Source organism: Stegastes partitus, unplaced genomic scaffold, assembly GCF_000690725.1.
Source record: "Stegastes partitus isolate 25-593 unplaced genomic scaffold, Stegastes_partitus-1.0.2 Scaffold300, whole genome shotgun sequence".
Lineage (NCBI taxonomy): Eukaryota > Metazoa > Chordata > Actinopteri > Pomacentridae > Stegastes > Stegastes partitus.
This window is the reverse complement of record NW_007578031.1, coordinates 79,617-106,755: the sequence shown is the minus strand read 5'-3', so window position 1 is coordinate 106,755 and position 27,139 is coordinate 79,617. Positions and strand designations below refer to the sequence as shown.

Sequence of the window (27,139 nt, the reverse complement as noted above, 5' to 3'; positions counted from 1 at the left end):
GAATTGTCCAACAGCACAGCTTGAGCTACATTATAACAAGAACAATGCAAATTCAATAGTCAGATATTTATATTTATGGTTACCTAAGGTCATTAATTAAGGCAGAGGTGCCCAATCCTGGTCCTCAAGAGCCCCTATCCAGCATGTTTTAGATGTTTCCTTCTTCCAACACACCTAATTCAAATGATCAGCTCATCATCAAGCTCTGCAGAAGCCTGATAACGATCCTGATCATTTGAATCAGGGGTGTTGGAAGAAGGAAACATCTAAAACATGCTGGATAGGGGCTCTCAAGGACCAGGATTGGACACCCCTGAATTAAGGCATGACATGGGCAGCATGGACACTAATCTATGTTTGAGAAAGAGAACGAGTTTTGTTTGTTTTTTTTCACCTTTTTGCTTCTTGCTACTCAAAATCACTGCTGCATTTAAATCCCAAAGACAAATCCTTTCCTGCCTTGTATTAAAGAACAATCATTAGTCACATATTTATATTCTTCGGGGCCTTCATTTCCAAACATTTGAATCATTCCTCCATCTTAACTCGCATGCTGTTACAAAGAATTGCCAGTTATGCACCTTTAACCAGCCCAAACAGTGAAACGCTGAAGAGGAAACCAAAACCTCCCACTTCCTCCCAATCTGCGGCTTCGATAGACTGAAAGATGAACTGCGAACAACTGTACACCAGATGTAGCTGCTGACGACACAAGTGGAGCGTATCCTGAAGTAGGAAGTTCTGGGGCCTTAAATCACTTCTGACATTGGAGAGCTGGTGCCTTTGAACTTACAGTGGCACTGATTTGGAGAAGGAAACAACATGTAAACGGCTTATAGGACACATCAGTGATGGAACGGGACAATAAGTTGTTCATAAAAATAATAGTAATGATGGAAAAAGCCTGCAAATAAAAACCTCATAGGTACTATTCATCTTGCATATACTCTGTGTCAGTATCTTGTGTAACTTCTTTGGACTGACTGAAGCAGATATTAGCGTTAAGATGCTAAAAGCTCAATAAAAATACATTTTTTATGGTATTGCAACAGCTCTGCTGCATGATCCAGATCAGTGGTTCTCAAACTTTTTGAGCCACGACCCCCAACACAACATTAGTTTGTTTGTGACCCCCCAGTTTGAATTTTTATTATGGCATGAGTAATAATCCTGTTGTTCATGTATTAATGTGATAAAAATGAACGTGTTAATTCCACAGATTAATCTCTTTACAATAACACGTTAATTTTCTTTTGAATGTATGAATGAATTGAATTTATTTCAGACACATGAAAGGGGAAAAAAAATATAAAAACAAAAGAAAATAATTTAAAGAAAGAGTAAAAAAGGATAATAATAATATCGCATAATCAAATCATAATATTAACAAGTTAGAAAAAGGAGCAGGAAGAAGTATATTCTTTTAATTCTGACAGCCCTAATACACATTTATTTAAATAAATGTAGGCTTTACTGTTTTATTAGTTTTTTATAATGACCTGGCGACCCCTGAAATTATCTTGGGACCCCCATGGGGATCCCGACCCCCCAGTTTAAGAACCACTGATCTCAAGAAATGTGGGCTGGTTATCAGGGTGGCGTCCTGGTTCCACAGAGTGAGACTGGCTTCACAACCAAAACGTTTCTAATGGAAAAGTGGGTGGAGCTCACTGTAGTCAGCAGTGCTGATGTTGCAGATTACTCGATAGCGGCGGCGGGGTCACAAACGGGGTAATGTGAAACAAGTTCTTCTGGTTTTGCAAATGGTCTGTAGAAAACAACAACAAACCTTTCTTCTGTGAGCTCCGATCAGCCGGAGAGATTCTAGGGGAAACAAAGAAGGAATTCTGTAGCAAGAGTACAAACGTTAATGGTTAGTTTTGGTTTTTATTCATGTAGGTGGTGAAGACGTTTGGTTCTGGCGTCTCAAATGTAAAGATTTGCTTCATTTACTTGCCTCCCATTGTTGTATATTTAATATCACCGCCTCTCGTTGACAACACTGGTGCAAATCCTCTGTTTTCTCATGTTTTACATAAATAAAAATGAATTAAATATTCATGGGTTAATATAAAGTATAACCAGTAGAATTAATAGTTTTACTCTGAACTGTTTTTCTCTGTTTCACCCACCAGAGGTCATCAGTGTTTCAGTCCGTTTCCTCCCCATGAGCTGATGCGTCTCCACTCCCCTAAAATCCCCGGCACTATGTCTACCTTACGTCTCTGGACACCTTTGTACAAGCTGCTGTTTGTAAAAAAAAAACTAATGCGAACTACTCAAAAGCAGAAAGTAACTGAGATTCTGGAATTTTTTTAGATTACCAAAACCCTGCACAGGAAGAATGACTTACCTGTAAATCACAAAAATAAATAATAAATGATAAACCATGATAATTCTCAGGGTGATCCAGACTTGGTTTGTGCATGTGTCGTCTCAATTCGGTTGCAACGGCACAATGTGCTTAAAAGTACATTAAAGGTTTTGACAAAATAAGCACCATCAACAAAAAAACTGTAAAGTATAGTGAATCAAATTGTGCTTTCTCACTGTTATACGCCACGTTTAGGGAGACAGAATTAAATTGTGGGCATTTTGGAGAAAAAAAAAGAAGACAGCATTTAGTGTGTGAACCAATAACTTAAACCAGGGAATTTTAAATACCACATATGGACCACATGAAGTGTTTCTAAATGTGTTCATCAGCCAGAGATTATCCAAGCCCACAATAGCAGCATGTGACTTGTGAGTCCAACCGTGGCAGACCTCAACACTGGAGCTAAATAAACTAGTAAATACTGTCTACTGGTTTTTGATCACATGCTCAGGTTTTCCTCATAATTAGGTACAAACGTTAACATAACACATCCCAAAGACACAAAAACAGCTCTGCAGTTGCAACATGTATTTAAGAATGTTTTTATAAATGTACACAAAATGTGTGAAGCATGTTTACAGTCTTGTACATTCAGATGCTGAAAAACATTCACAGATGGCTGTTCACGCCCGCCATGCCGTCGTCTTGGCAAGTAAACAAGCAGCTCAAATTCCTATCACAAGCCTAACATGGCTGCCTATCATGTTACATCCCAACAAAAGTCTTTTCATGTTATCTTTAAGTTAAACTTTGTCACTTTTTTTTTTTTAAACTCAGTTTTTACATGTGCAAAACACAAGCACCTACTTTACTTTAATCCCAGTTTACTCTTTAGCAGAGTGGAAATGCTTTTCAAAGCTCTCCTAAGAAGAAACCCAAAGTCAGTTTACTCTGAACTAACCAGTCAACCACAACATGCAACTGTTTTCTGACAGCTTCTCCTAATTGCTGTTAAACTTGATGTCATCGTATTTGACTATTTTCCCATCACGAGTCACCACCTCTTTCTGCTCCCATGCTTCCAGGCCCCCGTTCTTCTCCTCGAAGCGCCGGACCACCACCCTCCCCGTTGTTGGAAGGTTGCAGCCAAGATCCTTGGCAGCTTCTTGGTATAGAGTCATCTTCAGAAAGTCTTTTGTGATTTCTGCTCCGCCTGCTGGGACCAGAGCCTGGCTTTTGTTCTTGTCCTCTGCCTTCAGAGGGGAAGGATTGCGGTGCAGTGCAGGTTGAGGTCTGGGTGAACGTTCCCAATTGAGAGGTGACCTGTTCACAGGGGCTGGATCTCTGTTAAATGGTGATGGCGTCCTGTTCACAGGAGCTGGATCTCTGTTAAATGGTGATGGCGCCCTGTTTACAGGAGCTGGATCTCTGTTAAACGGTGATGGCGCCCTGTTTAACGGTGTTGGATCAGGGATACGTGGAGACGCCCCTCTGTTCATTGGAGATGGAGACCGGTTTCTGGCATGAATCTGTTGTGAAGGTAGCTTCAGGTGTTCTGTTTGAATGGATGTATTGGTGCCTCCGGCCCTTCGTATGTCACCTATGACCCCAACGATGGAGGACCTCAGAGAAGGGTCTGGCTCCACCATCCTACACACAGCTTGGCAGTAGGGCTGATCCTTCAGAGTCTCCTTGATCTTGGCAGGACAGACGCTGGGTGTGTACAGCCGAATCCGGGCGCAGAGCTCAGCAATGATCTTGCCCATGGCCCAGACGTCTGAACGCTGATCCCGCTGGCTGCCCCTCTGCAGCACCTCAGGGGCTGAGTAGGCCTCGTTGCCCATGTCCATGGCAGAGTTTAGACCTCGTCTGAAGAACTTGGCCAAACCCAGGTCGATGATTACCGCTCTGTTTGTGTCGTGTTCCACCTGATAGACAAACACTGTTTAGCGTGTATTCTTTTCTCTTTTTTTAAGTAGACAATTCATACTGCTTTAACTGACAATATCCGGTTAACTAAGTTTTGTGTTGCTGTGTTTGTTGACCTTTGCCAAAGCTCACTGGACACAAAATACAACTGACGCTCGGGTGGATTTCCTTCATTTTACAGCTACTTGTTCATTAGCTAAAAATCTAACAAACTAAACATCTGAACTCCAATAATCCTGAATGGAAATACAGTTAGTGTGTTGAAAATTTAATAGCTATCATTTAATAGTTATTGAGATGTTTTAGTGAAAACTGGAAATGTCGATCTCACGGAGGCCCTCAAGGCACAGTCAGGGGACCACCACAGTTATCTGAGAATCAGGAATGTTTGTTCCCAACTGAATCCATGTAATAGTTGTTAAGATATTTAATCTTACACAAAATGGTCGAAGGACATACCAACATTTTCCTCCAGGAAAATAGATGGAAATGAACAAAACACACGCTACACAGCAATGACCACTGGGACACAGCGAAGAAGAAGTTTATAAGGGGACGGCTATAACTACTGGGCATACCTGGACCCAAATCCTTCAGTCAGATGTTATTATTTTTATGTGGTGTGTGACTTTAAAAAGAGTTAACTCGGGCCTTCTAATGATTTGTCCAAGATGAAACCGATTAATTTCATTTACATCAACCCTTTTCTGTAAGCGGAAACATCCAGGTGTGCTCTGCTTTTCACAAGAAGGCTGCTTTTTTTTTTTTAAAGATGTTTTTTGGCCTTTTTTGATAGGACAGAGAGAGCGAGACAGGAAAGTGGGGGTAGAAGAATGGAGGAAGGACCTGCAGCAAAGGGTCATGAGCGGGACTCGAACCCATGACCGCTGCATCGGGGACTGTAGCCCTTATGCATGGGACGCCAGCTCAACAAGACTGCATTTTTTAGCCTAAATAGCGCAGTACACCAAAGTTCTACAAGTCCTACATCCAGCTACTACTCCTGTGGTTAACAGAGCAGCTTCCTGTGCCGGTTACAGCGACACTAACACAGCTTAGTCATCATCATGCACTTGTACCAATGTGACCACTTGAAAGTTTAACTGGCACACTCCCAAGAAAAAACTGTGGTTGCCGCCAATTACACCGAGAATCTGACTCACCATGATGTTTTCAGGCTTGAGGTCTTGATGCACAATGTCCTTGGAGTGGAGGTGAAGCAACCCTTCACACATGCCCACGATGATTTTGCCTCGATTAGATGGAGTCAACTGTCGTGATGAAAATTTTAGTACAGACTTTGCCAAGCTGGAGTGAAACAAGTATTTTACTGAGTTGCGCAGACGTCTCATTCAGGTCTTAATTTAAAAGGCCAAACACAACACATTTAAGAACTGGCTGTTGCAGACTACCGGCTTAGCTTTCTGTCACGTTAAACTATAGAATCTTATTCAGATTTGATTTTCAGTTATTAAACTTAAGCATGAAAACAGTTTGACCTCTAGAAAAAAAAGTGACAAGAATGTGTCGCAAATATCAACGAGCTGCCTTGTTTTGTGCAAACATTGCAAAAAAAAAAATTGCAATAACAGCCAAAATGGGCTTATAATCAGAGTTCCTGCCTTGACACAGTTAAATAACCAATTCAAGTTTCCCTAGTTTCTGTATTCGAGGTGTGAACATTCTTCATTTTACTTCTGTCCACTTTTATAGTAACCTTACCTGTATTTTGGACTTTGACGCCTTGAAGATGGTTGTCTCCAAGTCCTCTCCAAAGATAAACTCTAGTGGAATGATCCATTTCCCGCCTTTCAGAGTGATGTTGCCCAGAAGCTTCACTATGTTGGGATGATCTGACTTGCTGCAGATCGGCGGCGACAAGTCACGAAAAGAAGGAGAAACCAACAAATCAGGTCAAGTCACTGTTTTCTTTGACGAAAAGCTTTAAACCCATTTAGATCCTCTAACTTTATGCAAAGACGTTCTGCCTTAATGCACCATTTGTGGCTGAACTACCAACTTTTTTTTAATTAATGTGGTCACAGATGCACGGATACACCATGCTGACATCTGTTCAGATTGAGACGCATACATTTGGCAACACTTTACACTCCGCAAATGCCGGTGTTAGCATTTTGTACATCGGAGGCACCAATAATAATGAAACAGCCTCCTGAGCAGTTTCTTAACATTTATTAAATGGTTTATAAGACATGGCCGCAAATTTAGCCCCTAAACACTTATCTCTGTGTATCAAAGTGACACATTTATTAGTTTTTTCCATGAACATCGTCTGTTTCGGCCTGAAATGGTTTACGTGTAACTTGACACCATTGACTCCCCAAGTGACTCAAAAACTACTCTATGCAAAGGCAAGTTGTATAATCAGAGTAAAACCAGTTCTGTAGAGGAATAATGATATAGAAGGTCCCATAAAATTTGACAGGAATAGTTCCTTAGACTTCTTACATGTGAAACCCCAGAGACTGTCACTGGTACACTGCAGTTTTAGAGTGGAAAAAAAAACGCCATACTGACAAACCTGACTTTCACCAGAGAAGAAGGTGTCTTAGTGTTGTACAGTATTGTTATCAGCAGGTGAAAAATTCCTGTGAAGATGTATTTTCTGTTATTACAGCTGTACAATTCTTGATGTTTTTATTTACCAGCTTACGGAAGAATGTGAGTCCACATTATAGCGGTATATCTTTTAGCACTAAATTATCATAGCCATAGACCGACAAAGTTCCATCCATCCATTATCTATGGACCGCTTAATCCTCACTAGGTTCGTGGGGAGCTGAAGTCTATCCCAGCCGACTCAGGGTGAAGGCAGGGGACACCCTGGACAGGTCACCAGTCCATCACAGGGCTACACTTAGAGACAGACAACCAAGCACACTCACATTCACACCTACGGACAATTTAGACAATTTAGATCCCGGGTGTCCTAACCGGGATCTTCTAGCTGTGAGGCAGCGGTGCTAACTGGACGAAGTGTTGCCCATAAATGTAAAATAAATGACACCAAAACTAACTTCAGTGCAATATAAATAAACCTCACTGCCCCGGTTTTCGTACCTGTTGACGCTACTGTAAATGCTCCCTCATAATTCTACCATCAGCTGTTGTCTTTCCTCATACTTGCAGATACATCTCCTCGTACAAGTGCTGACAGGAATTTTATCCATGCCTCGGTGAGCAAATTGTCTCCTCACATTGCTAGACCAGTTCTACGTGTCTTGTTTTTGTTTTCTGAGTCTGTTGTGACCTTACTGCATGCGTCTGAAATGTTCCATTTTGTTGTTTCAGTTCACCAACTAAGAAGGCCAGGTAGTTACCCAGGTGTATTTTTTTTTCTTCTACAAATACTGGGAACTTACGTGTTTCACCTTGTAGCATCTTAGGAAATCTATTTGAACACTTCCTTGTTAATCCCCTACTCAGCAAATATTATCAAAGCTACTTACTTGTACACGTCGCATTCTCTCTCCAGGTCCTTCCTGTTGATGAGGTGTTGGGGGACTTTCTTAATAGCAGCCCAGGTGTCGTTGTATTTCTCCTTGTACACCTTCCCAAAGGCGCCCTGTGCGAGCGTGCCGGTGGAGTACGCCATCTGAGAGAGGCGGCGGGACAGTGACGGTCAGGTCATTTAAAAATCAAGTTGAAGCCAAGACTAAAGAATTTAATCACAGCGACGGACTTCAAACATCGGTTTGGTGAGGACGGCAATGCTTCTTCGTGAACAGGTTTCTTCAAGCAGAGCAGGTCTGATGTACAACAATATCGTAATGTAGCCTTTCTATGGCCTAAATATACATTGGCAGCACATCCAACTATGTATGTGACTAGCACAGCAGCGAGTAAAGGATAATATATAAATAAAATTTTAAAAAATGACTACAGCGACTTTAAAGAAAGGCTCTGGCTTTGACTTTGACTCCTGAGATTGTGTCTGGTCGTAATAATCGCCGAGCAAAAAGGTTGTTGTTTTTTTCTACCAGATTATTCATTTATTTTTATTTTTCCTTTAATTTGTCAGCCATCTATATATATATATATATATAAACAATTGAGGAAAATGTCTGTGTGATTTACAAACCGTAAAAGCTGTGAGTACCACACACAGACTTTAAATACACTCTATGGCTGTACTGTATGTAGTTAATCATCAGAGGTTTCGACCTCTCTTATTTCCACTTGATGTCACATGCCACTGAAGAAAAGTCCAAATGTAAAGGTTTCAAACATTGCAAAGTTGGTGAAACATGACTCACTAGGTTTGGGTTCATAGAAGTTTTGAAACAACCTCGTGTTGATGTTTGTGGTTTGATACTAATTCCCGGCGCTCTCTGCGTCTAGCTTTCTTGGTACCACCGTCTCTGTTTGACAGGCTTTGGTTCCTGGTATAGGCTGCTTTAATTTTGGGTACTTTCCTGTTTGTGAATCGCTCCTGTATCACAGTATTATAGCAAAGAGCTACCAGGTTGTTCACGAGGGTATAAAATCCACTTAAATCGATCTCAGAATTTCTTCATAAATAAAGTTATGAATATAAAATATATGTGTAGATAATATACTGTACATGAAGGACCCATCAGTATATAAGGCTTTACGTCTACCAGCTACAGCATTAAAGCGCCACGAAAACATTAAAGCATCACTTTGCTGCAACAAGAACAACAATTATTCCTAAATGAATTCAGTAAAAGCAATATGAATGCAGGACATTTACATGCAGTGAAGAATTTGTACTGTTTTTTAAATCTTAATGTTTCCTCCGCCTGAATGAGGAAACACAAATAAACCTGAAACAACAAACCAAACCAAACTGTTAGATAACCACAGAGGTGCTGTGCTGAATCACCACATGATTCAACACCATGTTCTACGGGCAGGTCTATCTTTCAGCAAAGGTTGAGTTTCTTATGAGGCTCTGCCACATCAAATGTGTCCAAATGAGTGGAAAAAAAAAAAAAACATTCTTCGGGAGGGTGTGCCGCTGCTATTGAGTAAGACTGAAGTTTCAGCGCCCCAATTCCCGGGAACGGTGTGTCTCAGCCTGAAAACCTGACTGAAATGCTCTTTCGTTTCACTTAATGTTGTTGTTCCACAGAATCATTACTTGAATACCTGAACAAAACAGGTTAAAGAGATGTGGTGAAACCTGTAATAACCTACAACAACAACAAAAAAGCTGTCAGGACAAGATAACTGTATAAATGAGCCATAACTTTGTGTAAATAAGGGTTCTGCAGCCAGGCTTATCATTTTAAGAATTTTAACATAAAAGCCTTCTGTGGCCCATTTCACACAGACTTTGAGCTGCATGTGGAGTGAAAGAAGACCCACAAAACAGTGACAGTGACGAGCTGACAAACCAGAAAGTCCACAATAGTTCCTCTTTGGGTTGACTGCTGCAAGAAGCAGGCTGCTTGTAATGTGGGATCGTATAAAAAAAAGTACTGTCTTGTTTTAACTATTGTCTAATAGCATGAGAACGAATAGTCACAGTCACCTTGAGAAATAATTTTCACAAACAAAGGACAGACTGAAGGTTTTGCAAGACAGCAGTGAATACCAGAAAGGCTAATGAGGAAACACGTTATGTTAAATAAAGGCACTAATTACAACCTCTTCAAGAGCTAAAATCTACACATTTTATTTCAACACTACTCACACACGAGTGACTAAATCTGTGCTGTCCTACGTTAATCCACACAACAGTTCCCCTACCTTTACGCTTCTCGAGGAAAGGCGGCAGCGTCAGGTCTGAACACGAGCCGACTGCTTGTCTGTCTTTATACCTTTTCCACGCCTTCCTGCATCTGATCCATGATGCTGAGCGGAGCGGCCGTACCTGAGCAGCCTGACTGGAGGTCAGAAAGCGAACAAATGTCCTACAGAGCCAATGAGATTCAGCCACTGCCAGGATGTGGAAGATGTGCCAAGATGCTCTGACAGTCCCCAAAGGTGGAATTCTGCCCAGTTTGGTGAACCACAAACTATTTCACCAGCGCTGCCAAGTTGTTGGCATTTGTGGTTAACTGTCTCAACAACTATTACCACATTTTAGCTTTATTGGTTCATACATTCATGCGCCCCCATGGGAGAAATGGTACAAACTTTGGTAATTTTTTTTTGTTCATCAGGTAATTATGCATGCATTTTGGGTGTTGCATGGCAAGATTAGAGAAAAAAGGTGATTGAATTAGCAAATATAGAAGGAGGCAGCAGGTCTCCAAGGTGAACAGCCTCTGGCACGTTAGAACAAGGCAGGTAAGGGAAGTCGGCAAGTTGGATCCGTAACTTTGGGACAAGGATTGGCTCTTGACGTGCTTTGACACGTCAACATGCAGTTAGAGAAGACAGTTCAAAGTTTAATCAACGTCAGCATGAAGGGAAACTTGTGAGAAAGTTTCCTCAAAAACAGAACTTCTGCTGTCAAACTGCTTGCTCATCTTAATGTAGCGTTTCCAGGAATATGCACCGAGCAGCACAGACGAACATGCATCTGACTGCACGACGTGTCAACAGATGCTCAAGGAACGTCATCATAAAAACATTAAAAGACAGGCTATGGTTTTGACCTTTTGACCCCTAATCTGCCCAGATTTGTCTTTAATTCGTCACCCATCTACGTACATTTAACAAATGGGTGACGTGTTTTGCTTCTATCAGACGTTTTAAACAGTTGCTTGAACTTTATACAGTCTGTCATTAGCAACCATTAAAAACACGGTGCCACAATTCCCAGTTCCATCTTGTACAAAAGCCTGTAAATCATTGCTTTGATTGCAAAACTACTTGTGTTGTAACTGTATGAACAACTCGAGACACAAGCTTCCCTAAAATGTGGTAAAACTTCTGCCATGTCCTCGTATTAAACGTCAGCGCTGTGCTGTTACAGTGGAATTCCATTTCACTTAATTTCACTTCCTTACTGTCCTGCTCAGGGTTGTGGCTTCCACTGGGGGCAACTGGATGTTCACAATATGGTTTTTAGAGACTCTGGACATTTTAGTAGCCAGACAGGAACGTACGAAAAACCACTGGTGGACATTATGCAAGATATTTGTAGACTGAGGCTATCCTGATTTAACTATTCATCCATCCATTGTCTATACAGCGCTTAGTTCTCACAGACAATCAAGCGCATTCACACCTACGGACAATTTAGAATCGCCAATTAACCTCAACATGTTTTTGGACTGTGGGAGGAAGCTGGAGAACCCAGAGAGAACCCACGCTGCACGGGGAGACTCCACGCAGAAAGGAGTCCTCACCGGGACGTGATCCGGCGACCTTCTTGCTGCGAGGCAACAGTGCCACTGCGTCACCTTGCAGCCCGTTTCTGGGCATCTTAGAATGATTTTTTTTTATTTTTAGTTTCTACACGGCATATTTTGAAACAGTTTATTGCATGCATCAAATTATTATTACTTTGTTCATGTCTTTTAGAAAATGCTGCAATTGTTTAACCATTAAGATGAATTTTTAAACAAAATTATCAATGTTAAAAGCTGGTGAAGAACACAACAGGTGGTCTAATAACTATAAGCTGTACGTCCAAGCTCACTATGCAAATGTGCTTTTGTCTATTGTGCTTATGTCTTACTGCAGGTCATTTGGCTGCAGCTGATGTTGATGCATATGTTGCTCAAAGGTGGTGACAAAAATGCTTTCGTTTTCCTTCACCCCGGGGTGTGGCTTGTAATATAAGGGGATGTTGAGAGCCCGTTCAGGTCATTGTATCCACGGCAGCAGCAGAAAATCACAAATCAAGGTAAGCCACATCATTAAGATCATGTCCTTTATGGGACTTTAAGGAAAAACACTTTGGTCTTGAGATCTGCATGAATTTTATATTTTTGGTTGAAAGAAAAATGTTATTTTTGGATATTTCCAAATATTTTTATGTTCTTTCAACATTAGAGATGAAAAATTTTCTGCAGAGCTTCATGACTTATACTAAAAACTTGAACAGTTAAGACATTACATACAACGTTAGACGTGTTGGAGGCGTATTGTTGAGTGTTGGTACATCTTTATTTAAATGCAGAAAGATCCCAGGCGTCATACCGGGGGAATCCGGGGATCTTCTAGCTGCGAGGCGATGGTGCTAACCACCGATCCACCTTGCAGTCCTCTTATTTAACTATTTAATCCAATTATCGCAACAAACTACGACCTCCTGACAGAAAGAACAGCTGAAATACTGGACCAATGGTCTGCATTGCCCATATCAATGATTGGACGAAAACATTTAATAAAAGTGACAGTTTTACCACAATACTTACTTTCAAACACCTCCTTTGCCACTGCCAACAAGATTCTATGATAAGCTCAGCAAATTATTTTGCAGATTAATTTGGAAATTAGCGCCGTTGCCTCACAGCAAGAAGGTCGCTGGTTCGTGTCCCGGTGAGGACACCCGGGATCTTTCTGCGAGGAGTTTGCATGTTCTCCCCGTGCAGTGTGGGTTCTCTCTGGATTCTCCGGCTTCTTCCCACAAGGTCCAAAAACATGTTGAGGTTAACTGGTGATTCTAAATTGTCCGTAGGTGTGAATGTGAGTGTGCTTCCTGCCTTCACCCCGAGTCAGCTGGGATAGACTCCATCCCCCCCGCGACCCTATTGAAGGATTGAGCGGTGTATAGATAATGGATGGATGGATTTGGAAAGCCAGACTCTGTCTTAAACTTGCCTTTTGAGAGGGGAGGGCTCCGACTTCCTAACCTCAGGTGGTACTATATGGCTGCTCAACTAGCCTCAGCGTCAAACTATTTCTGTACAACAAAACCTCCAGCCTGGGTAAGCACTGAACAAGAATCCACCTCAGTGTTACCACCTAATCTGTATTTGTACTCTTCAGACATTAGGGCGTTAAGGAAACACATGGAAAAACCCCCTTCCTAGGAATACTATCTTGGTCCGGCCCTCTGCATGTAAACATTTAAACCACATGACAATAATCTCTCGGCGCACTCCCTTACTCCGGGTAACGATGGAGGATTCAGATTATGGAACAAGATTGGGTTCTACTTTCTTTTCACTCCTTATGTCAGAGACATCAACTTCCAAAAAAAAGCCCCCATTTTTTTCCCCAAATATTTGCAGTTAAAAAGTCACACCTATCAAGGAATAAGCAGCTAATGCGTCCACCACCAATATCAGAACTGGAGGAAAAAACACTTTTGGACATAAGAGGGAAGGGCTATGTTTCTAAATATTAGAATTAATTAGTTGCACACAGGACTGAAATAAGTATAGACAAGCTAAACACCTGGAAAATGGACATGCAGGAGGATATAGATGAGGAGGACTGGAATGAAGCTCGTTTAAACAGAAACAAGCAATAAAAACAAGGTTTTAGTATAAATGGTTAATGAGAGTGCACATACCTCCTGCCATGCTCCGTCATACGATTAAAATCCCAGACACTTGTTCTAAATGTTTAAAGGAAAAAAGGCACTCTATGTCATTGTTTATGGAAACAAATCAAACAATTCTGGGAAGATTTCTTAAAACATCTGAAGTTAATGTCCCCCATCCACTGCGCATACCTGGAGTGTAACCAAAGGACTTTCCATACACATCAAACCAAGACATAAAGGCTGGACTATGGACTTCCACATGCCAGGAGAGCCATTACGCTCTGTTGGGAAGGTACCGACGTTGGGAATGTGGAGAAAGGAACTGCCGAGCTGCATCGGACTGGAACGAGTATCACACACCAACAAGAGTAAACGGAAGGACTTCAACCAACTCTGGGAACATGGCCATGCTGACAAAGGAGAACGTGAGACCTGCTTAAAATAATGCCTTTGTATTCTATCTGTTCCATTTTGATGTTATGATTGTAATTATTGATTTACCTACTTTAAAATTTTTCATTTCTGCATTTTTTTTTTTTTTTACTTGTTTAACCGTTTTTTATTTACTGATTTTTATTCATGTATTTTTTTCTATCTTATTTTGTTATGCTGAGAAAATCTTGACAAATATATATAATGAGCTACGACGGTGCAATGCATGGGTGTTTGCATTTATGTGTTCTGTTGTAAAATTACCAAAAAAAAAAAAACTCATAATAAAGATATTATAGAAAAAAAAATGTAATTGCTTTTGCTAAAACTTTCAGTCTTCTTTCTTTCTTTTTTTTATTTTGCTGCCACGCCTTGTATGCACTGTATCTGTGACGAAACCAGAAACCGTGGTTACAGCGAAAACTAGAAAACAAGGGCAGTGCGGTGAGAGAGGGAGAAAGGTGATTGTCTTCCTCAGGGCAATTAGGGACACGGCTAAAGTTCAAACTAAAAGCAAAATGTGCACAAATAAATGTGCAAATTCTACATTGTGTGTTAAAGATATTAGGCTTGTGATAAAGCAAGACACAAAACAAATAAAAAAAAAAATCTGTAACTGCAGATGCACTGACCTCTGAGGAGAGAGAGCACCTCAGAAAGAAATTAAATTATAAAGAAAAATCATGTCTGAGCTTTTTATTTAACAAATACAGGTGAAGGAAACCGTGACAAGACATCAGAAGGAAACAATGTTTAGGGTAGAGACGGCCACTAGATGGAGACCGAAACCTGAAGTGTGAAACAGGTCAACAGGAAATAATATGATTAAGAGAAGAAGTCAGAAGTCATTTTCTCAGTTCCCCGGCGATTCTCGGGAAGAGAGCAACTATTTAAGTTCCACTGTTTGTTCTAAGGACGATGGCCAACCCAACGGACGATTCTGCCCATCCTCAGCCACAAAGTGAGTTTGCTCATTGAAATTCAATCATTTAATAGTTTTAAGCAGATTGCAGGAGGTTTTTTTTATTTTTATTTTTTCTCTCTTCCTGGTTAAGGAGGCGTCCATTCATTTTCATGCTGCTGCAGCCTGATTTTGGTCCGGTCTGACGAGGTTTAATCTTACTCAGCGTTTGAGGTTTCATTACTTGAAATGGCAAAAAAAAACTTTGTTTGTCTTTGCAGCTTAAACTTTAACAAACTGGCACGACGCTATGAAGCAACACGTGCTGTCGATGTCGCAGTCGTATTTCCAGAATGCCGATTCCAGCGTTTCGGTTGCGCACTTTTATTTAACTTCTGCATGTTTCTGTAATTGCTGTGATTCATTGCCGATGAGGTCTTTATATATACACAATAAGTTTGAATAGCGTTTTTTTGTAATGGAATGTAATTTTCTCTCTTCCTGGTTAAGACGGAAGCCGATAGGGCCTGGGCCCAGAGAGAGAGAGTGTGTGTGTGTGTGTGTGTGTGTGTGTGTGTGTGTGTGTGTGTAGGGGGGGCAGAACTGGACCCTCATTGAATTATGGATTTTTTTTCCCAAAGAAGGGCTGTTAATGGGAAGAAACAGTGCAATATTTGAGTTAGAAAAGGAAAGGAGGAGAAGGAAGAAGTGTGTGTGTGTGTGTGTGTAGGGGGGGCAGAACTGGACCCTCATTGAATTATGGATTTTTTTTTCCCCAAAGAAGGGCTATTAATGGGAAGAAACTGTGCAATATTTGAGTTAGACGTTTTAATTTGTTTTCGTCTGAACTGTCCTTAATATCTTTGGAATTGTCCTCCACCCCCACCTCTAACATAAAATGGTTTGACCTCTGATCAAAATTTGATGTCCTTTTGACATGAAACCATATTTTCTCAAAATAATCATTGTAGTATAAACAAAAGGAGCCCCATTGTGTGTGAGGGCATTTGTGTACTACTACAACCTTTAATAACATAGTTATTACATATTTTATGTCTATAAAGTTCATATAACTTACACGAAACAAGATTTTCCCAATATAATTGTTGTAGTATAAACAAAAGGAGCTAATTTATGTGTGAGGGGATTTTGGTACTCTTCTACCTTTCAATGGCAAAGTTATTACACATTTTATGACAGAAATATTCATAAAAATTACATAAAACCATATTTTCCCCAAATAATTATGGTAGTGTAACCTGCCTGGATGGATTGTTGTGTGGGGTGATTTATTTTACGCCACACTATTCCTTGGCAACACGATTGATTTTATTTTTTTGTAGCGTCTCTCTTCAGTATTGCACTTTGTAGACGGTCCCTGCTCGACTGAGCCAGAACCGACAGCGCACTGTAGTCAACTGAAGTCGTCGCGTACGAAGGGCGGCTCGTAATGTTTAAAATGGAGCTGTAGCTTGACTGGCTTCAGATATAAGTGTTGTTTTTTTCTGAAAGCAATGTTCCGTTAATTACTTATTGACACGGGAACCGCGAATATCTTTCTAACTTTACCTAACTGGATGAGACTGGGAGGGATGGAGTGACGGTGGAGCCGCTGGTCCACCAGGAGGGACAGAGTCAGACCACGGATGAGAGAGAGAGAGAGAGATAGCGAGCGTCAGAGTGCAGTGGGAGGAGCTTGCTGCTCAGTCATTATGGCCAGCTAACTTAACAGGAGGCAACAGGAGAGAAGGAGCAAAGAAAAGGGGAGATGTGGGTGAGTGGGGCATCTAATATCATCTTGTCCCGGGCCCAGGGAAGGCTGTCAGCTGGCCTGCAATAAGTTTGAATAGCTTTTTGCTGTAATGGAATCTTATCTCTTTTTATTTATTTATTTATTTATTTATTTATTTCTGTCTTCCTGGCTAAGGAGGCGCCCATTCATTCTCATGCTGCTGTAGACTGACTTTTGATCTGGTCTGATGAGGTTTAATCTTATCACAGGTTTCATTACTTGAAATGGCAAAAGCGTTTCGGTTGCGCACTTTTATTTAACTTCTGCATATTTCTGTAATTGCTGTGATTCATTGCCGATGAGGTCTTTATATATATATATAGATACACAATAAGTTTGAATAGCTTTTTGCTGTTATTGAATCTTAACTTTTTATTTTTTTTTTCTCTCTTCCTGGTTGAGGCAGCGCTCATTCATTCTCATGCTGCTACAGACGGACTTTTAATCTGGTGTGATGAGGCTTTAGCTTTTTGTTGTAATGGAATCTTAACTTTTTTTTTTTTTTCTCTCTTCCTGGTTGAGGCAGCGCTCATTCATTCTCATGCTGCTGCAGAAGGACTTTTGATCTGGTCTGATGAGGTTTAATCTTATCACAGGTTTCATTACTTGAAATGGAGAACAAAAAAACAACAACTTTGTCTTTGCAGCTTAAATTTTAACAATCTAGCACGACGCTATGAAGCAACACGTGCTGCCGATGTCGCAGTTGAATTTTCAGAATGCCGAGCAGCGTTTCGGTTGCGTACTTTTATTTAACTTCTGCATATTTCTGTAATTGCTGTGATTCATTGCTGATGAGGTCTTTACGTATACACAATAAGTTTGAATAGCTTTTTGCTGTAATGGAATCTTAACTTTTAATTTTAATTTTAATTTTTTTTCTCTCTTCCTGCTTGAGGCGTCCATTCATGGTTTATTGTAATTTTTATGAATATTTCTGTCATAAAATGTGTAATAACTTTGCTATTAAAGGTTGTTGTAGTACAAAAATCCCCTCAGGCATTAATAGGCTCCTTTTGTTTATACTACAACAATCATTTTGGAAATATCTTGTATGTAATTTTTATTGCTGTGATTCATTGCCGATGAGGTCATTATATATACACAATAAGTTTGAATAGCTTTTTGCTGTAATGGAGTCTTAGCTACAGATTAGAATCTGTATATGGAAAGCATTAATAGCAGCATGACTGTGTTGTTTTCTACTTAAAGGTGGCGAGCAGGCACACACACAGGAGAGCGGGTATGTTTCTCTCTTTTTTTTTCTTCCATTATTACTTTAAACCGAAAAGATAAGTTTGGTGTAAATGTCATGCAAAGCGACAACTGGAGTCATATTGACGTCAGCTGATGTCTTTTGTCATTTTGATGTTAACTGTATTTGTTCCCATTAATCTAGTAAAATATAATAATCCGCTTTAACTGATTTCACTTTTATTCTCACTTTAGTCCTTCAAAGTCTATTAAAGAACGCATTCTTTGTTCATATTACAGTGATGCAGGCCTCTCTTCCAAAATGAAGCACAAGTTTTGTGAGAAGTACACCGACAGCTCTCTGTCTGTCGAAGAGGAAAGCAGAACAGTGAGACCCATACCTAAGGAAGAAGCGCACATGTCTGAAATGTCCGAGACAATGCCGCCACCCCCGTCTGAATTTGGTCTCAAGTCCGAGCCTGTTGTGCAAGAGTTGGTAAAACCGAGCGGTTTATCTGTGGTCGATGGAAACAAACTTCAACCACAGTTTCCGCAGAAAGGTCAGCGAGACAATCGAAAGGAAGACGAAGAAGCACTGAAGGCTTTACCCGGAACAACAGCCATTACGGGGGCGGAGGGAGGAGCGAGCTGCATCATGGACCCTGGGATGGATGCCGGAGGAAGAAACCGAGCCAAGCGTGCAGCAGTGGTTCCTAAAAGGGGAAGAAAACGAAGCCGTTACAGGAAGAGAGCTGGCGCTGAGAACAACTGGAAAAGTAAGTAAATTTTTAATTATTTTGCTATTGTTGCAAACAGAAACATCTATTAAGCACATCAGAGTTTTAAAACTAGTAACTACACATTCATTGCATAATAAACACATCAGTGTACTATTATTGAATTAATACTGGGCAATATGCACTGTGTTTACATCAGCTATGACAACTCTGACAATAAATTCCACCTTCACAAAGCTCAGAGTGTTTAGTTTTTGCCAACATTGTCCGAATTGTGCAAATTCTATTGCATGTGTGTATGTATGTGTATGTATTTTTGAGGTATGTTGTACTGGGCCTGCTGCATTTTACTGAAAGATGTTTTTTAATTTTCGCTTTTCACATTTGCACACGAGGGAGCAGAGCATTAGGAGCATCCGTCAATATAGTGCAGTCCAGTACATCATCGGTGTGACTTTAATATTAAAACCAGGAAGTACTTCTAAGGCCAGGTCCAAAAACAAAATGAAAAATTACCCTTATGAGCATTACTTTGTCTGTAAGTCTGCCTATGAAGAGGTGTACCTACCTAAGAAAGCGGCGACTGAGTGAGCAAATGACTATATAACAGTAATTATTGAAGAGAAGAGAATTAATTTGCATTTTTCTCATCTGTATTTCCAGTGTTCCAGCGCTTAGTGGTAGTTTTGTCCATGAACGTTGTCGTCTGTGAGGGATTTCCTGGTATGTGGTTTAAAGTTACTGAGTGTTTCGATTTTGTAGGTTTTGTTGTCTTGAATAGGAGCTGAGAATATTTTTTACTAGAAACTATGCTAATTGTTTTTGACTAATACCATGCTGTATTTTTTCAATAACTTGATTTTTTTTCTCCCCCCCACCATATATTTCCTGTCACTCACGCTCCAGCCAAGAAATCTGGTAAGACACCCAAGATGCAGTCATTTTAAATTTCAAAAGTCAAATAATACCATAGCAAGAACTCTTTAAACGCACTCATCCTGAAATTTAAATTCTAACTCTTTAGCTTGTGTTAATCATTAATATTTTTCTCTGTTTTGGGCTGCAGCTGCTTGTTTTACCTGCAACGACTACGAGAAATGCCGAGACCTTAATGCCATATATGGCACTGCTGACAATAATCTGTACCAGAGAGGCATCAATGACACAATCCAAGAGTGCCCTAAAATCCCTCCACCGACTCCTGAGGCTGCCGCCACCTGCACTGTGTGCCACGTCCAATCCATCGTCTACATTAGCTGCTCAGAGGGCGTCACTGACATCCAGCCAGAACATGACGGCGTCACATTGACCGTCACTAAGGGGTGTAAGTATGACATCAGTGTATTTAAAGATACCCTCCACTGAAAATGATTATTATTATTATTATTTTAACCTTGTGGAGCATTTCTGCCTTTAAAAACAAAGTGCACCAATGACAAGTCTCAAAAAACTAAGTCACACTTTCAGACGTTTTACAAGAATCGCAGGTGAGCTGTGTGCACGGGTTGCAGTGAGTGGGGAAGGGAGGGTATAAAGAGGCAGAAGATCCAAAGAAGAGAAAGAGAGAGAGAGAGAGAAAAGAAGTTTCTTGGAAAAAAAATTCCAAATGTGTAACTTTAATACATAGGCTTTTAGGAGCTAAATAATAATAATAATAATAATAATAACTACAGGCAAACACTCAAATATAAAAATACACACCATAAAAGTGGAAAACAACAGACTGGGTCACTATTGAAAGGTGTACTAGTGAAACTGATTAAAAAAGACGACATCACAGAAGGGAATGAAGATAAAAGCTGAAGATAAAAGTAGATTAAGAAAGAAAAAAAGGGCAAAGAAACGGGCAAAAATCTAAAAGAGACATAAAAACGAGCATCACTCGAAAGTGAATCTTTAAAAGTGGGCTTTAAGAAGATATTGAATCTGCGAGCCTTACTTCCTCAGGCAGGTCGTTCCAAAGCCGAGGGTTTTTCACAGAAAAGGCCTGGTCGCCTTTGGAACGATGAGGAGGGACCCACCTGAGGATCTAAGGCTGCGTGTGGGGATATATACGGGGTTAACATATCTAAAATATAGCCAAGGCCCTGGCTGGCTTTAAAAGTGATGAATAAAATCTTGAAATCAATTCTAAAAGGAGCCAGTGGAGAGAAGCCAGTAAGGGGGAGAAGTGATGTCTTAAAACCAGCAAGAAGCCGAGCTGCTGCATCCTGAACAAGTTGGAGGCGAGAGATGGATTTTTGTAAGATGACACACAAGAGGGAGTTGCAGTAATCGAGACGGGAGAAGATGAAGGCATGGAAGACCCTTTCCAGATTGCTCTTAGCTGGAGGAAACAAGACAGGATGATTTTATTCCTATGGGGGGCGGAGCTGCGGTCTGAGTCAAAAAGGACACATCGGTTTTTGGTAAGAGGTTGAACATTTGTTGCAAAATGGTATGAGACTGTTGGCGGTAAGGCTGTTTTCTGGGGATTTTTTAGGATTGAAGAGAATGAGGTCTGATGTGGAGTCGTTTAACTGCAGGAAGTTCTGAACCATCCAACAGCTAATATCGTTAAAACAGCTAAAAGTAGCAGCAGAGGGACTTCATTTTGTCTGAGCAACATTAGAAAAAGAAAAAGAAAGAAGTCCTTCTACTATCATAAAAAAAAAAAAAAAAAAAAACTACAACTAATAAACATTCACATTTAAGCGGCTGTTCTTTCAAAAACAGAACTTTGACAGACGGAGAGGGTTTTGAGGGGTTAAATCAACATTAATATCTTTCTGGTTTTGGTCACAGGCTGGTCATAAGATGCTGGAAACGGAGCCATAACGGCAGGTTTTTCAGAAATTTAAAGCTACATACAGTTCTCATTCAACACTCACATAACGTTTTTTTTCTTAGCATTTCTAGCATTTCCTTTTACAGGTATCAGGGTTTTCCCCCCTGAGAAAACTTGCTATGATTGTAAACCACAAGATCTTGGTTCTCGCCTTGTGACAGACAAACGAGCTTAAAACCATCCATCCATCCATTTTCTATACACCGCTTAATCCTCACTAGGGTCGCGGGGGGGCTGGAGTCTATCCCAGCCGACTTAGGGTGAAGGCAGGGGACACCCTGGACAGGTCACCAGTCTATCACAGGGCTACACTTAGAGACAGACAACCAAGCACACTCACATTCACACCTACAGACAATTTAGAATCACCAATTAACCTCAACATGTTTTTGGACTGTGTGGGAGGAAGCCGGAGAACCCGGAGAGAACCCACGCTGCACGGGGAGAACATGCAAACTCCACGCAGAAAGATTCTGGGTGTCCCCACCGGGACGCGAACCGGTAACCTTCTTGCTGCGAGGCAACAGTGCTACCAACTGTGCCACCTTGCAGCCCAGCTTAAAACCAATGCAGTCTAAAAAAACAGTCTGACTAAATTCAGCTTGACAGATCATTTTAGAGGCTCTGATTTCTCGCCGCTATAACTGTACTGACTTGTTCAATCAACGAAGGCTACACGGAAGAAACGCCTCTGTGGGTCGTGGAACACAGTTCAGTAGGAAAACTGCAGCCTCCAGAGCTGACGATAAAGCCCCTGTCAAAGCTGGCGTTACGGCAACAGAGATGTAAATTTACAGCATCATACGATATGTAACTGGAACATGAAGTTGAACAGTTTGTGTCATCATGAAACTCTCATAAAGCGCCACTGTATTATTACAATAACAATAAAATCAATGCAACACACTATCACACATCAGCCGTTTCTCCAAAGTCGCTGATGCTAATTTTCATTTCCTTCCTCCTCTTTAGGCGACCAGCAGCAGAAGCCTGGACAGGAAGTCGAAGGAGGGATTCCTGATGACTGTAAGTGTACTTCATTAGGAGCGCACCCTTTGTTCTCAAAATTACATCAGTTCTTGGTGTCATGGGTTACGCAACATGTCAAAAAAAACCAAAAAACATCCCAGCAGCCTCAGAAGGTATTAAGGTTAATAATTAGATCAGGTTGTTCAGTCTTCACCGCTCTAGCTCCGGTGAGTCAAGAAAAAAAAGGCAGATTTCTGTATAAAGTTTTTTTTTGTGTTGTTATTTTTAGTATGACTTAAAGGAAACAGAAAAATTAGCCACCTGACGTACAGCTATTGCCATAATTTGAATCCTGAAGTTTTGCAGGCTCATCGATAAGTGCATCTGGTCTTCAATGGTTCAACCCCTGATGCATAAAACAACATAATTTCTCACACTTTGAATGATGACCGTGGACAGATTACTGAACAGGTCTTATCCCAAAGAATTGTAATATGTAAAATCAGAAAAAAACACCCACAATAAAACAAGTAAAAGAAGATATGAAAGAGATGCAAAAATGATCACAAAGGCACAAACAGCTCCGTGAGTGCATTTACACAGTTGGTCAGAAGACAGTGTGGTGTGTTTCAGGGCCCGACCGATATGGATTTTTTGAGGCCGATGCCGATTCTGATATTTGGAGAAAAAAAATAATCCGCTAACCGATTAATATTAAAAACATATAGTGAATAAAATAGCTTCTTGCCCATGCCCATTACACTTTGTCCTTTAGTGTTTGTCTAACTTTACAACAGAGAGGAATTTCAAGAAGAAAAACATGCAACAAAGCATTAAACATAACATGCATCAGTAAAAACAAACAAAAAGTTTTCCGAACAGATATGTCTGCAATGTGGGGTATTTTATTTTAAACTTGCATTTTTCTTTCTGTGGAAATATAGCCACCAGTTGTACTGGATGTAAAACCCGCAGAGTGAGGCTCTATGGGGGTTTTTGGTTTCAGACTTTGTGTCAGAGTGAGTGATGTCACCGCTGTACAGTCATAAGCTATCTCAGCTCTTCATCTCCGTGAGCAAAGTTTAACTTGTTTACAACAAGCAGCAGCAAAAACGGAGCTTTTGTGGTTTTGCTGAAGTGGTTTTTTTCACACGCTTTTGCCTTGGAGCATACTTGTCTTTTTCCTAAATCAAATTGTACAAAATGAATGTACGAAAGCGACTGTGACACTTAACAGCATTTACTGTTTTATTAGAAATTAAGAATATATCGGCAAAACTCCAGCCGATGAGTATTTTGAAAAGGGCTATAAATCGGTCGGGCCCCGAATGTGTTCATCATGAATGCTGTGCATCCAAAGGAATCCCTTTCCTTTAAACACATTTTATTGTGTGCTAAATTAAAAACAATTCGCAGCACTATTTTAACTGAACAGTATCGTATCTTCATATACACATGCAGTATCTTTCTCTAAAGCAGGGGTGCCCAATCCTGGTCCTCGAGAGCCACAATCCTGCATGTTTTAGATGTTTCCCTCGTCCAACACACCTGATTCACATGATCAGGATCGTTATCAGGCTTCTGCAGAGCTTGATGATGAGCTGATCATGTGAATCAGGTGTGTTGGAAGAGGGAAACGTCTAAAACATGCAGTATTATGGCCCTTGAGGACCAGGATTGGGCACCCCTGATCTAAAACATGCAGTACTATGGCCCTTGAGGACCAGGATTGGACACGCCTGATCTAAAACGTGCAGGATAGGGGCTCTCAAGGACCAGGATTGGACACCCCTGCCCTAAATGAATCGTCAGTATGGCTTTGGTTTCAAGGACAACTTCTAGTGTTTTACACAGCGGTGATTATAGGAAGGGTTTGCTCTTAGTTGAGATGAGATAAGAAATGTGGGGATTACAGCAGCAAAAATAGTGCAAACAATTAACATAAACACTAATTATAGAAACTACAGTATTGCGCCTGCCAGTGGTACTGCACAGATCCTTTCAAGACTGGAAATATTGACTCACAGTATTCATATTATGCAGATTAATTTGTATACAGCACAGATTTTTTTTTCTTTTTTGCATAAGTAGAAAAACACAGCGGCAGCATTATGTTCTAGTAAATGTAGAAATACACATACAATAATGCAAACTTTAGTTGTGCTTAGACAGTTTGCACCAACATTGCAAATAAACAGTGCATTAAATATGAATAAATAATCAGGTGGTTTTATTCTTCTAACCATTTTCCTTCTTTTTAGGTCCTTGCCGTGAACGTCTGGGGCTGATTGCTGTTGGTATGTACGACTGAAGGTCAATTAAATACTTATGAGTCTTAAAAATGTCGTTGGCCAGTAGCCTGAATCCTCTAGCTTGACTCCACATGACAGCAGTGTGCATTTCTCTCTTTGTTAACAGCTGGAGTGTTGGTGACCTTCATGATCTTCTGTGTAAGTGTGACTCAGAATGACCGCACAACTTTCAACACATTCAGCTGAGAAAAAGGAACTAAGTTGTGTCAGTGACTGTATTTTAGGGCTTTCCACAAAAAATGTAATCAAAGCCACTGAAATGATTGCGTGTTCTGTATAAAGTAAATTAGATTTTACTGTTTAAATCTATTTTTATTCTTTGTTGTTTTCAGTGCTGGAAGTGCAACAGGTACTTTTATGACCCAGTCATTTATTATCCTTTCCATAGTAAAAAAAAATAAAAAATTTTAAAACAAAATCATTGGTTTTTACACTTTAATCTCTTTAAAAAATATATAGTAGTTTCAAATATTCTAAAATTAAAAAATTCCCTAGCAGTGAGACAGATAAAGTATGTTTATTAAATATATCTTCACATGTTTCTCTATTTTTTATTTTTTTGAAACAGGGCTAAGAAAAGGCCAACAACAGACAACAGTGCCTGATCGTGATCATCTCCACGGCGTGCCCATCGGACCCAGCTTGCTACGCTTTGCTTTGCCATCGTCTTGTCTGACATGATAGAAAAAAAATAATAAAAATCCACCTGGTCGTCAGAATTCTTCCGATATTTATCGTCATCGCAGAGACACCAACTTCTCACATCGGAGAAGCTGGACCTTCTTTTTTTTCTTGATAGCGGCTATTTCAAATGCCAAAGTAACAGCTGGCTAATCATGTATTGATATCTAATAATGATGCTTAAAACCGCTGTGTGTACGGATCACGATTAAAGAAAACGCTTTGAGCAGCATGTGGTTCTGTCATTACTCACAATACAGATACCGAATCAGAGGATGTTTTTAATTTAGTCGTGAGCAGTGGAAGAAATACTGATAACTTCAATTTAGGCAGAGCAACACCATGAAGATAAAATCCTGAAAATTGTAAGTACAGGTGTAGGCTAATTAATTAACAGATTCATTATTAACTGTAATATAATCATTAGGAGGAAATGCCCATTTTAGAACAATACTTTTTTATTTTATTTTTTTTTAAACAACAGAATTATTAATGTCATTAACTGCCCAAATCTGATTATATTTGTACATTTTCTTTTTAATTGTATTCACATAGCACCAAATCAAAGCATACACCATGTCAGGGCAAGGTCAACATATTACAGAGTTATGAGGAAAAACCCCACAGCTTTCCTTTGAGCAAGCACCCGACAAAAGTGGGGAAAGGGGAAAAAAAACAACTCCCATTTAGCAGGAGTAACTACGGGCAACAGAAAGACTCTGGAGGCCTTGATGGTTTGAGTTGAAATATTTTTTTCTGGATGGGGCTGAGTTTAGGCTGAAGGTAAGTTACCCTGGTGCAGTGGTTCTCAACCTTTTTCAGTCGCGACCCCCACTCTTAACATGCACTGCTGTCTGCCCCCACATGGAAAAATAATTACTACAGCTATTTAATGTGATGGCTGGGCCTGCTTGTATGAACAGAGCAGCTGCATTCTTGGCTTTATGCTCGACACGGCTTTGCGGAGATCACCAAAGGAGTCGTGATCTGTATTTGTTTTTCATGTATGTCAGCCAGGGCCGGTGCTTCAGGGCAGACTAGAGGGGTGGCACAGTCCCCAAGGAGGCCCGGACATGAGGTCAGCTTTGACGTAGGCGGACCCATACCATGGCTCAGTGCAGGGCCGGCCCTGACCAATTTGGTGCCCTAGGCAAGATTGTAGTTTGCGCCCGAGCATCAATTTCACTCCTAATTTTCATACAGTAACACAAACTGTATGCATGTATTCAAGCTTTTATTCAAGTATAAACAACACACTGAATGAAACTGAAGAAACAAGTCTTTGTGACACTCCCTGGCTAACTGTCCTGTATTCAAGCAAATATTTAACCACAAGTGCCGATGCAGGTCCTCTACCGTCGTCTGCTAACGTTAGCAGCTAACGTCTTTGCTGCTAACGTTAGCAGCTAAGACGCTAACGTAACGTCTTTGTTTCGAACGTTAGCAGCTAAGACGCTAACGTTTTCGCTAACGTCTTCGCTGCTAATGTTAGCAGCTAAGACGCTAACGTAACGTCTCTGTTTCGAACGTTAGCAGCTAAGACGCTAACGTTTTCGCTAATGTCTTCGCTGCTAACGTTAGCATCTAGGACGCTAACGTAACGTCTCTGTTTCGAACGTTAGCAGCTAAGACGCTAACATTTTCGCTAATGTCTTCGCTGCTAACGTTAGCA

The 27,139-nt window shown here is 40.5% G+C and overlaps 2 protein-coding genes across 9 annotated transcripts in view; one reads left to right on the top strand and one right to left on the bottom strand.

The window, feature by feature from the left end:
* Positions 1–2,888: 2,888 nt before the first annotated feature.
* Positions 2,889–27,139, bottom strand: part of LOC103358266 (testis-specific serine/threonine-protein kinase 3-like) — a 30,096-nt gene continuing 5,845 nt past the window's right edge. Inside the window, exons 1-6 of one of the 4 annotated variants that reach the window (XM_008283168.1) lie at positions 9,983–10,271; positions 7,717–7,862; positions 5,969–6,107; positions 5,410–5,517; positions 3,767–4,245; positions 2,889–3,724 (exon numbers count right to left, since the gene is read on the bottom strand). In XM_008283168.1, coding sequence (XP_008281390.1) covers positions 3,319–3,724; positions 3,767–4,245; positions 5,410–5,517; positions 5,969–6,107; positions 7,717–7,862 — 1,278 coding nt within the window. In that variant the 5' untranslated portion in view covers positions 9,983–10,271 and the 3' untranslated portion in view covers positions 2,889–3,318. Of the gene's footprint in view, positions 4,246–5,409; positions 5,518–5,968; positions 6,108–7,716; positions 7,863–9,982; positions 10,272–27,139 lie in introns of those variants that run through there. The other 3 variants (XM_008283165.1, XM_008283166.1, XM_008283167.1) reach the window with 3 other exon arrangements.
* LOC103358267 (uncharacterized) lies at positions 14,766–25,696 on the top strand. Of its 5 annotated transcripts, XM_008283170.1 has the most exons (11): positions 14,769–15,015; positions 17,960–17,990; positions 18,242–18,717; positions 19,342–19,401; positions 19,585–19,596; positions 19,745–20,002; positions 22,478–22,531; positions 24,736–24,771; positions 24,893–24,924; positions 25,119–25,135; positions 25,355–25,696. In XM_008283170.1, exons 1-11 carry the CDS (start codon positions 14,973–14,975, stop codon positions 25,389–25,391), a joined length of 1,056 nt encoding a protein of 351 aa, XP_008281392.1. In that variant the 5' UTR covers positions 14,769–14,972; the 3' UTR covers positions 25,392–25,696. The 5 variants fall into 5 exon arrangements, with proteins under 5 accessions (XP_008281391.1, XP_008281394.1, XP_008281392.1 ...); XM_008283169.1 differs by having other exon boundaries at positions 14,766–15,015; positions 25,119–25,696; XM_008283172.1 differs by lacking the exon at positions 25,119–25,135 and having other exon boundaries at positions 14,766–15,015; positions 24,736–24,787.

Bases quoted from the DNA above. Each gene is read 5' to 3' on its own strand.
- LOC103358267 (XM_008283169.1), top strand. From the start codon at position 14,973: ATGGCCAACCCAACGGACGATTCTGCCCATCCTCAGCCACAAA. The intron at 22,532-24,735 runs GTAAGTGTACTT...CCTTCTTTTTAG, and splicing joins AGGAGGGATTCCTGATGACT to GTCCTTGCCGTGAACGTCTG. The intron at 24,772-24,892 runs GTATGTACGACT...CTTTGTTAACAG, and splicing joins TCTGGGGCTGATTGCTGTTG to CTGGAGTGTTGGTGACCTTC.